Source organism: Centruroides sculpturatus, unplaced genomic scaffold (assembly GCF_000671375.1).
Source record: "Centruroides sculpturatus isolate CEXI.00-Female unplaced genomic scaffold, Cexi_2.0 scaffold170, whole genome shotgun sequence".
NCBI classification, from domain to species: Eukaryota; Metazoa; Arthropoda; class Arachnida; order Scorpiones; family Buthidae; genus Centruroides; species Centruroides sculpturatus.
In genome coordinates this window covers 210,219-222,569 of record NW_019384413.1, presented here as the reverse complement: position 1 = coordinate 222,569, position 12,351 = coordinate 210,219, and the positions used below count along the sequence as shown (strand labels likewise).

The following is a 12,351-nucleotide window of genomic DNA, read 5'->3' as shown; positions in this document are numbered from 1 at the left end:
TTACAACACTAATAATTATTCTAATTCGGCAGTAGCGGTTCATTGCAATACATATTGATGTGAAATAAATCAAAATACAGTAAAAATAGAAAAACAAGAAGATACTTTTCTATTAATGGGATGCTAGTTTTAACTGTAATCCGATGCATGATTCTGTCTCCTTACTCACATAATACAAAGGGTGTAGTGTAATTGAAGTTAAATGGATTAAAAATAACACTTTTTTTAGTAAAAATTTATTAAATATTACAAAAATGGATTGGGAAATATGTCTTAATTGGAAATGGTGTGTTCCACTTCCCTCAGTGTAACAAGTTCTAGTTCACAAGAAGGTCCAAAGTGGACACAAACATAATATAACTAATTAAGGACAAGAAGCGTATATTAACATATACGAGGGTAGTCCCAGAAGTACCCGACCTAACAAAGAAGACACAAAAAATTTGGTAAAACATATCTTTATTTTTCAACATAGTCTCCTTTTAGCTCGATACACTTTTTCAGCAATGTACAATAGCTTCAATCCCCTGTTTATAGTGAGAACTGTCAAGCTTCTCAAAATAGTCATCAACCGCAGACTCCACCTCTTCATTGTTGGCAAATCTTTTATCACCAAGCCATTTTTTTTAAGTTTGGAAAGAGAAAATAATCCGAGGAGGCTAAATCTGGCGAATAGGGTGTGTGAGGAAGCAATTTGAACCTTAACTCATTGATTTTGGCCATCACAATAACAGATATGTGAACTGGTGCGTTGTCTTGATGAAACAACACTTTCTTTTTCGCCAAATGTGGCCGTCTTTTCTTGATTTCATCACTCAAGTGCTGCAATAAGTTCGCATAATACTTGCTGTTGATTGTTTTTCCTGGACGAATCCCAAAAAACTGACGCCATGACCTTGCCAGCAGATGGAACTGTTTTCGCCTTCTTTGGAGCTGATTCTTCCCTTTCAGTCCATTGTTTCGACTGTTCTTTCGTCTCAGGTGTGAAGTGATGGACCCATGTTTCATCCATGGTTATGAATTGACGCAAAAACTCGGCTTTGTTGCTGCGAAACATTGCCAAAGATTCGATTGAAACATCCTCACGACGCTGTTTTTGTCCCATTGTGAGCAAACGCGGCACCCATCTTGCACACAGCTTTCTCATGTCCAAATTTTCAGTTAAAATGCGATGTACAGCACTTTTTGAAATGCCTACCATGTCTGTTAGCTCTCACACTTTGAGTCGACTGTCATCCAATACCATTTTGTGGATTTTTTCCACCTCTTCTGGCATGGTCACCTCACTTGGTTGACCACTACAATGTTCATCTTGGCAGCTCGTACAGCCTCGTTTAAACTCTGCCACCCAATATTTTATTGTTGTAAACGAGGGAGCAGACTCCCCCAGAGTAGAATCTAGCTCAGCTTTAATATTGGTTGAACTGAAACCTTTCAAATGAAAGTATTGTATCACATAACGATGACAAATTTTTTCCATGTTTACAGATTCACTGAGATTGTTCATTATTTATGGCTGCCAAAAAAATACTATACGTCTTCAAACTTCAAACTTAAGCTTTATAAGGTTAATACTTTCGAACACAGTAGTTTTTTTTCAAACATGTACCGCCATCTATGTCAGGTCCGGTACTTCTGGGACGACCCTCATATAAGAACTTCTGATGCAAACCAGAAGTAATGTTATTTCAATTCAAAAATTTTTTCCTGAAAGGTGTTAGATAGATTACTGGCACAACTCCATTGTTAATTAAAGGAAAAGTATGATGCACAGGGGCAAGCCACTACTAATTTAAAGTGGAGAGCATATATTTTAAATTAAATAAATTAAAGATATGATTAAAAATTGCAGCCAGCATTGTGATGATGCCACAATAAATAACTGCTCATTGTTTTTAACTTTTAATGCTTTTTAAACAAAATGTATATTATATTTTTTTAACATAATTACACTTTTTAATGCAATTTTTCAAGTACAAGAATGAACCAGAGAATTCTTACAATACAATGTTTGAAATCTTCAAAGAATATGCAAATATATTATCATAAAGGAAAAAGCTACTGCAATGCAGTCTTCCAGACCTAATTTTAATAATTTGGCTTTGTTTTCACAGAGCCTGCTTACAGTAAAATTTTATTATTGTTTCTAATCTCTCAAGCAAACTCAGTAAAATTACTTCTTTAGGTCCAAAAACATAGTAGCCATTGATTTTTAAGCTTATCTTTCAGATTTGAATTTAACTAGTCCATACAATTATATCATTTTGGGAGCCATTGTTTGAACTGAATTACATTCAAGAATTCAAGTTTCATCTCCAGTTACAATTCCCTGCATTAAATCTTGTGCATCACTTAAGAACATTTTTAAAAAACCTGCAATTCAGTTAATAGGAATTAACTTATTAGAAGAACAAATATTTTCAACTGTATTTGACAGCCATCATTAGGCTTATAGAAATATACATAGAACATAATTCAAAAAACAAATATAAATAAAATGGAATGCATTAAATTTCTGCTGATGATCATATGCATAGAAGAATGGTAAAGAAAAATCAAAATAAAATACAAAGAAAAAAACAAGGAGTAATTAAAATACTTAAAAATAAGTAATAACAAATATAAGCAGAAAAATACTAAATAAAAATGCAAAACTTGAGATTAAAGCTATAAATCTTCATAAATACTTTTCCATGCATACAATACTGAAAATGTGTTCTTAAAATCAATGGCAAAGCCTTTCTTAGTACAGTAGTTTTATAAACTTCAAGGTTTCCAAGATATTTGAGTTGTGCAGAAACAGATATGCTATGCATCAGACACACATTATCAAAAGCCACTTGGATGTCATTGTCAAAAGCAAAAGTCGCAAGTACTGTTGTGCACAAATCCTTTCTAATGATGTAGTTATATTCCTTAAGTCTAATATTCAATGGTCTGCAGATGGCTCCAATGTATTTGTATTGTCAATCTATATCAAATATATAAACAAAATATGTTGACAACATTTTAATTATTTGGAACTGTGACTCCTCATTGCAGGAATTACTGACCACCATCAATAACAATCCGTATGATTTATTACTCTGTTTTGAGTAGAAAAGTACCTACTGAGTATACTTCTTTGCTTGATATCCTTATCACAGTGTGCAATGAATCACTTACTGTAGATGTTTACCAGAAGAGCTCGTATAACCCCTTACTCATTCCACTAATGTTTCATGATCCATTCTCTTCTAAAATGGTGGCATTTGGAGCATTTATTAGAAGAGCTTGTATGCATTGTTCTGATACAAGTTTCAAAAACAGGGAGTTTCAACATATGAACTGCTCACTTGCCAAATTGATTAACTCCACAAAACAGAAAGTATAAAGACTGATAACATAAACTATTTTTTAAAATTTTTTTTAAACTTTAAATTTAAATAAACATTGCAGAATGTATTTTTATAAAAATAGTTACACAAAAAATTTGAAAACAATAACAATTATATTAAGGATTTACAAATGGAGTTAGTCGATTTGGCCTGTGAACAGCTCATATGTACTGCATTACCACTGCCCTAGGATACTAATCAAATCTTATCAAGGATCTGATCCAATGTTATCATACACAATCCTATTCTACAAGGACTGATGACAGACCATACAAAACCATTATTTTTGACAGAGTTCTATACAATAACTACAAAGAATTATCACATATGGCCAATGTTAACATTGCATTTAAGATAAGTTTACAGTCTTTTCCATGTTGAGAAATGATAAAGAAACACGTGAGAAATTAACCCTTTCTGGGATTTATACAATTCCTATATATGACAATAGGATAGATTGACAATATAAGTACATAGGAGCCACCTGCAGATTGCTGAATATTAGACGCACCATTAGAAGGGATTTGTGCACAACAGCACTTGCAGCTTTTGCTTTTGACAATGACATCCAAGTGGCTTTTGATAACATGTATCTGATGCATAGCACATCTGTTCCTGCACAACTCAAGTATCTTTAAAACCTTGAAATTTATTAAATTTATAAAAATACAAAGAAAAACTTTGTCGTTAATTTTAAGGACACATATCATTGTGTTAGATATGAGTGAAAGTTTCAAAGTTCAATCAACACTTTCAGACAAAGTTGAAAAAAGGTGTCAAATTAATTAACAGAGAATAATCTTTTCCACATTCAATCTGGTCATCTAATTTCACCTGGAAATAGGAAAGGGACCAATTGGGAAGTGGAGAGAGGAATCGAGACCAATCAAATTAAGCATTTTGGGGATAAATCTTTTAAAAACCCCAAAATTCAGTGACAAAAAGAGTCGATTCTCCCTTGCTCAACCTGTCTGTCCAGTGTTGGTGTATCTCTTGTCTTTGACTTCATATTCATTTTGTTGATAACCATGTCTGATTTCCAATCTGTCTGCCCCAGGATCATCTGATTGCCATTGAATCACCGTGTGACCTCTGATTGCTGTTGGAGAACCAACAACAGTGAACTATAGACTGAACTTTCTATGTTTTGTTTCCATCCTAGAGAAGAAGTTCTTGACCTGAATTGCATATGTATCATTTATTTTCCAAATAAATGGCTATTTTTGTAAAAGGGGCCATGTTGACAATCACACACACACCTCTCATTCATCTTGACAAGAAGAGGGATTAACATCCTCCTTTTTTCCCATCAGCTTCCACAAAATATTAATTTCTGTGACTGTTGTTTGAATTGTAATTTGGCAATCTCCATAAACTTCTGAATAACAGTAGCAGTTTTATTGTTAATTGGCATTTAAGAGCACCACTCCTCATGCTATTAATTAGCTCCTTTCATCTTTCTTTAAATCTGATCCATTCATAAGTAGTTGTTTTTTTTTGAGAAATTATCACCATAAATTTCATGAAAAATTTGAATGATTTGGTGAGCATTTTGTCAGTTTTGTTAATAACTTTATATTCACTCTCATCTCAAAATACAGGATCTTACAAAAAGAATGCTATCATTTTAATCCAATTTTCATCTCCCATCTGCATTCAAACATCGTCTTGTTTAAATATAAAACTTAAGATCTGAACTGTCTCCCCTGATTAAAACAGACTTAGTTATAAGACAAACTCGGATTTATTGTTTGACAGTCTTAATTGGAACACACGTAGGTTTTTCTGCATTTATATTATATAAAGTCTGCTATAATGATTTAGTTTCTACATTCACATACTTCTCAGATAATAATTAACATAATTACAGTAAATTTAAAATGGTAGAATTCTTTTTGCAAGAATCTTTGCTTAAAAGAATGTTCCTATTAGATATGTGTCAATCACTGCTAAATGTGAAATATGAAAATATTGTGTTTAAAGGTTTATATTCAGTCTTTAATGATAATGATAAGATTTTAAACATTTCATTTACATTTTCCACTTTTTGATATATCTTTGTGGAATTTTACATTTTTAAGAATTTGAATATATCAGAATACATCAATGGAGTTAACATTTTTAAAACATTCACAGTTAAAAAATATTATAAACTAATTAATGCCTCTTAATTAAATAATGTAATATAGAAATTTCGGTATTATAATCTTGTATTATGATTAAGTCACATTATCGTTATAGTCAGTGGCATGGCGTAGTGGGGGTGGCAGGGGCGGCCCGCCCTGGCGGCACTTTTAGGGGGCGGCAAAATTTCACAATAAATAATAACAATATCTTGTAAAAATTTGAACCATTTCATTTCATATTTTTGTTGCACCTACAATTCGGACCAATTGAAATGAGCACGGAATTCTTCATTACTTATTCTGTGACGAAACTGAATTTTAGTCTTTTAAATTGAGATACCTAAATAAGGGGGCGGCGAAATTTTCCTCCGCCCCGGGCGGCTGACACCCACGCTACGCCACTGGTTATAGTTTGAAATTATTATGAATTGTGTTACATTTTAATTATTTCTTATTTTTGTTATCAGATTCAGAAGAAATTTATTATACATTACTTTCCTTACATAGTTTAATCAAATGTAAAGAATATTTAATACATTATCACATATCTGTTGCATTGGATTATATTGAGAAATGTATTTTATGTGAGCCTTTAAAAAGTAAATAAATTTATTTTAATGTATATTATTATTTAATAATTATAAATTAAATTTTTAAATAATTAATGATAAATTTTAACTTAAAAATAATATTAAAAAATTTAGAATATTAATTTTAGAATTAAAAATGGATATTTTAATAATTTAGTTATATTTATATAAATTATATTACTGTAAAAGACTTCAGTAAAATGAATCGGCAAATTAACGGATAGTTTAAGAAATAAGTTCTTACCTTCATCTTGACTGTTTAATCTAATGTATTAAATATAAATTTTTAAAAAGTTATTTTAATTCTTAAAAATTATAAATAATAATAATATTTTCTGATTATTGATATAACCAGTAGCTTGAATGAACTGTACTAATAGCAGAGCTGTTCCTGGCGGAAGTGCGAAAGGTGTCTCCGCACCTGGATGGCCAAACCCAGTGGGGGCTGCAAACTGTTTATTATATGTAAAATTTTGTTTAATAAGAATTTTATTACCTTTTAGATAAACGGAATATAGATATAAAAGTAAACACTGAATATCAAATTCTTAATTAATAAATTAATGTATGTATGTATGTATGTTAAGTTACAGCAATGCAATACTTGGGCAATCTCCCTAGGAGGATGCTTTCCAGGAGGTATTTTTAAGGCTTATTGGCAGGTGTTACAGATGTGGAGAAAACCCAGAAAACTCCACATGGCCAACCTGTGGGTTTGCACCTCGCCAGGCGCAAACCCACAACCTCCCAGTGTTCAGGGAATGGAACCGTTTGGCCACTGGTGGACCAATAATAAATTAATAAGAGTAGCAATATTATTTTTGCAACTGGATGGCCAACAATCCAGGAACATCCCTGCTAATAAGCAATGATTTTGTTTTTATAAATTTAATTTGATTTTTCAGAAAATCTTAATAATGTATTCAAAGATTTATCTAAAATTAAATTTAATATGGAAACATCAAATTGCTTACATCCAAAAATGTTAGCACTATATAAATATTTGATAAGAGAACTACATTTAAAGAATAGGCAGTTTCAGGTAAAAAAAAAAAACATTTAAATGTTTATTAATTTTAATAGTTTTACAGCAAATTTACAAAATATAATTAGTACATTTTGAGTTTATAATTTTTAATTATTATTTGAAATAGCTTCTAATAATTGTAAAAAATTATTCTCATATAATTTGTCCAATAATTAAAGAAGTGCTGAAAAAAGTGATTCAAACTGATATTAAAATATTTTTAAACGAAAATATAGTATTAAAAACAAGGTAAATTATCTGTTTTAAAACTGATTATGATTTTAGCTAATATTTCAATTTAAATAATTTTTATTTTATAGATCTGAATATGCTACAATAATCATTTCTAACATGATAACTGACAAGACACCTTTATGCCATTTTACTATGATCATTGAATATGATTCATGTAAATCTTTTAGAGAAACATACTATAAAAATTATGAACTTGTTTATATAAGATTTGATGTTGAATTAAGTCCTGATGAAATGACACTGAATAAAATTGGTAAATATAATATTAGTTAAATACATCAATTTATTTTAAATATCTGTCAACGTGGGTGTCTGCAGCAGGGGCAGATGAGAAACTTGCCCTTCCCTGGAATCGAGGAAAAAATTCCACAAATCATAATCATAAAAGTGATATGTAATCTCACATCTTTGACCATGGGACACTAATGCAGTACTGTATTCTAGTGGTGTGCAAACCATGGGTCGTGACCCCTCAGGGTCACGAGAAAATTTTTCCAGATTGCCAAATTCAAAGAAATTTATTTGACAATAAAAAATATAAGGTTTTTCTTTAATAAGTATCAGGTACCAGTAAAATAGTGAAATGAAATTATATTTATTTTATTTAATTACAGTAGATCCCCTATAATACGGGTTCATATAATATGGATTTGTATATAACGGCAAAAAAATTGCGACCGTATTCATATAAACATGCTAAAAGAGACTCGTATAATATGGTAAAACGTCATTGCCAACTCATGTCATTACAGGATCAGTCGAATCCAGACCAATAGTGGATATTGCACAAACTGTTGAGTTTAAACAAGCAGCGGACCTACTAAAAACCATTTATTATTTAACGGCCATAAAAATTATATTTATATTAATGATGTCTCCAAAGTTCAGCAAATTTTTCGCAGAAAAATAATTTATCAGGAAACACGCCTGTCGTTCAATGCACCACTCCGCGATGAAAACAAGCTTAAGCAATAGCGTCGTCGAACAGTGCACACTTGGTAAGTAATCCTACAATTTTTTATTTATAGCATAGTTTATATGGATTATTCCCAAAAAATTATATATGTTTTGGAAATGTCGAGTCCAACTAGTCTAGAATCGGTTAATTATATGGAAGAAACCTTTCAAACATCCGTAGTCCATAAACTGCATATGTGCCGGGCTGTGATTGGCTCATGTATTTAAGGACTCGTATAACATGAATTTCATAAAACATGGAATGTATCTACCATGTTATAGGGGTGTCTACTGTATATTTAAATTATAGAAATCCCAGAAAGAATTTCACCTTAACTATGTTGACGATTAAAAATATGTCTACTGTCTATCAAGGGGTCACGACAAAATTTTACACAAATGGGGGGTCGGAAATGAAAATATTTTGCACACCACTGCTGCATTTCATAATCTACTTGTAAAAAACAACCCAAAAAATATTAAATAATTAAATAAAAATTTATTGATATAATTATTTATCTCAGAGCTTTGTCCCCCCTCTGGAAAATTTTCTCTTTATGCCCATGTCTGTCAATAATAATACTTTTTAGGAAGTGAAGATGACCAGTCTTTTACAGTGATTGGATCTACTAAAATAACTAAAGACTTGGCTCTTCTGAGAATATTGGAAATCAGGTTTTAATTATTTCATTTATTTTTTATTATTAATCAGATTTTAAAACTAATTGAACATTTTTATTTCTAGTTATAATATGACTCTTATTGAAAGAGATTATCAGAAGTTCAATAATTTGTCAAGTGAAGAAACTCTATATTTTGTTGATATTATAGTAGATGAAAAAACAGGCATTTTTATTGAAAATTATAAATTAATGACAAAGGTTTATCTTGAACAACTCAGTATAAAAATTAAATGTTTAAGTTTAAAATATGAAACATGTTGGTTAATAATAGCAGCAAGTGAAGCTGATCCAAAGTAAGTTAAATGAATTAAATTGTTTTTAACATAGTTAAGATGAATTATTTAGCCACTGTTATTGATTGATCAATGATACCAACATTTTTTATTGTGTTTACTAAATTAATAATAATTACAGTTTAGGAAAAATAACTTGAAACTTAGGCAGAGACTTCACTAGTGTAAAAATGAGTGTAAAAACCCTGGCTGTAAATACCTTTAATCATGTGGCCTATTTGCATTTGCACTTGGATTGCGGTAGAAGTCCTGCTCCATTATCGAAGTTACAGTTGTATATATGATGTATCAATATACAACTGTATATTGATTATATAAATGTATATTGATAAAGACAATGATTATATTCTGCAATTTTTTTTTTGTACTATAATTACAAATGTAGTAAAAATAATATCTTTACTTTCATATATTAACTTTTATCATCATATTATTAAGCTACTATACTACACTTATACATTTAGCTTTTTTATTATATACTCATCTAAATTGAAGGATTTTTCCTTCGGTCATCGCTTGTTTTAGGCATTCATTCTTATAATTGGGATGAGTCTTGTCATGTATACATAGATACTTTCAGATGTTTTTGATAAATCTTTTCAGATCTATTCTAGGTCTTTTCTAAGTAGCCATGAAAGAACTTTCATTTGTGCTGCCCAGAGTAGCCCTTGAAAGCTCATTTCCTGACAATTTTCACATGATGTCACAATGACATAGATTCTACTGACTTCTGATTGGTTGATGAAACCATTTTACCAATGTATTCGTGTCGAAAGTTGAACACTGCTCGATTTGCTTTATACTTTTTTTGCTCTGGCGTAAAATATCATGGTCACGTGATTAAAAGTATTTATAGCGAGGGATTTATGCTAGTGAAGTCTCAGCCTTAATACATATACTGTATATGTATACATTAAAACGTATTCTGCATATCAAGGATCATGAAGATTGTAGTTCCCAGATTAAAAATTTATTTTTTTCTTTAGGAGGAATGAAATATCATTTCATTCAATAGACTAACAATTTTACATAATCTTCCTTTCTACATATAAACATATATATATATAAATGGGTGTTGATTGATCTAACATGTTTCAATAAATTTGTCTTTTTAAAAGTCACCATTTGATTTTAATTTTAAAAGATTCATACTTCCTGTTCTAGAAAATTGATTTCTTTTGAAAAAAATTCTTAGAAATCACATTTAATGCTGTTATATGCACTCAAGTAAATTTTATGATTTGACTGTTGTTTTATGATTTATTTGGATGTGTATAGCAACAATTAGTTTTTCATTTTGACTTTATCTCACACAGTGTCATAGCTAGGATTTGTGCTGCCCTGAGTAGCCGTTGAATTTACGGTCATCTTCTTTGAGAACCTTCTTAATTAATTATTAAAATATTATTATAGTATTAAATTATAATTATTAAATTTAGCAAGAAATGGCATATAAAGCCTGGCCCTGGTGCCAAATTACATAGCATTTAATATATAATAGTAGTAGTAATATAGCCCGATATAATCTGGTGATTGTTTGGCTTTAATATTGTGACTAGAGGGTTGACATGTCTTTGATGCCTTGTCAAGACTGACACTATCATGTTTTGGTTGACACAGGAGCCATGACGGCACGTTTAGTTTGGGTTAAAAAGTAGGTCATGCGAGTGGCCACGGGAGTAAGTGATTGGGTTCCGGATGGAGACTGAGAGACAGCCCAATGGAAGTGAAGTACTCAGATACTAAAGTTAACAACTAAATAGCCATTTAATTTCAATGAAAGGAATACATGATACAATATACAATATATATTGTGTTATATTGACTTCCTGTCTATCTAGCAGTCACGCAAGAGAGAGTTTACAATTGTTTGTGAGTCGGGAAATACCTGCGTTGATGGTGATACTTCTTGATTTGGATTTTGTGAGGACTTGGAGGTCTAGGGTCTTGAGGTTATATGGATTTGGATTGTTCAGGACAGGTCTGGATCGATCTGGGAAAGTTCTTCTAGGCACAGTTGAGGGTAACATGAAAATCCAATAGAGTATGATTGGCACTGACACAGGAAAATTTTGATGACTTTAATCCTAGAGGGAATGGCAACGAATTCTTGACTGCCCATTTGGTATTATATTAAAATGATGAAATCAGGACAGCAGGTCAGAAGGTTGCATGAAAGCATCTTTATCAACACTGAGAACTTAAAAGGAGATACATTCCCAGATGTGAAAGTTGACAGATAGTTGACAAAGTTGATGTTATGATGTTAAATTGTTTATGTTGAAGTCTGGATTCTCACAATATATAACTACTAGATTTAAGATGTTTATATTTGTAAATAAGGTCATATTCAAGAGAACACAGTCCTTACTGTTGTCAGAAATTTCTGACAATATGCAGTGTATGCATGGAAAAATAAAATTGTCTGGCATCATGTATCTACTATCCTGACAACAAAGAACTTTTCTTTTTATTGCAATACACTGAAATTGCCATCCCCGAAAAAGTGCCTCCTGGGGAGGACTGCCCTCTCACCCCAGCCACACTTCTGATCCCATAATTATGAAACAGTCAGAAAAAATCTATCCTGAAGTTTGACAATTTATTTGTGTGATTGTGTTTCTTCTGATTTCTTCCAATACAGAATAGTTTTTGTATGCTATTTGATGTTAGAAGTTAGAGGTATTTTGATATTTAATTGAAAAAGTCAAATAAAAAAGTAAATTTTATGTAAATAATATAAAATTATTAAATTTTGCTGATAAGTAAGTTACATTTGTCCTTCTTCTGATTTATTAACTAAAATTGAAATACTTTGTTTAAACACATCCTATTTTATTGCCTGCTTTATCATATTATTTTTACTGGGTTTTAAGGTCTGTAATCAATTTTTTATTTTTCCATATCGGCAGTATCTTTTCTGAGATGGATTTTCAGGATTGTATCTACTTGTAAAAACAATTGGGTGTATTGCTTTTAAAAAATTCCAAAGTTAAAAGTTATTTCAAAATATAACTCTTACTATTAACCTTGTAACCGGAGT

The 12,351-nt window shown here is 31.0% G+C and overlaps 1 protein-coding gene across 1 annotated transcript in view; it reads left to right on the top strand.

Annotated features, from left to right (window-relative positions):
• LOC111619071 overlaps positions 1-12,351 on the top strand; it is a 54,630-nt gene that overhangs the window by 32,384 nt on the left and 9,895 nt on the right. The window contains exons 10-15 of the mRNA XM_023360718.1: positions 5,971-6,102; positions 6,999-7,135; positions 7,248-7,369; positions 7,441-7,628; positions 8,923-9,007; positions 9,078-9,308. Coding sequence (XP_023216486.1) covers positions 5,971-6,102; positions 6,999-7,135; positions 7,248-7,369; positions 7,441-7,628; positions 8,923-9,007; positions 9,078-9,308 — 895 coding nt within the window. The remainder of the gene's footprint in view (positions 1-5,970; positions 6,103-6,998; positions 7,136-7,247; positions 7,370-7,440; positions 7,629-8,922; positions 9,008-9,077; positions 9,309-12,351) is intronic.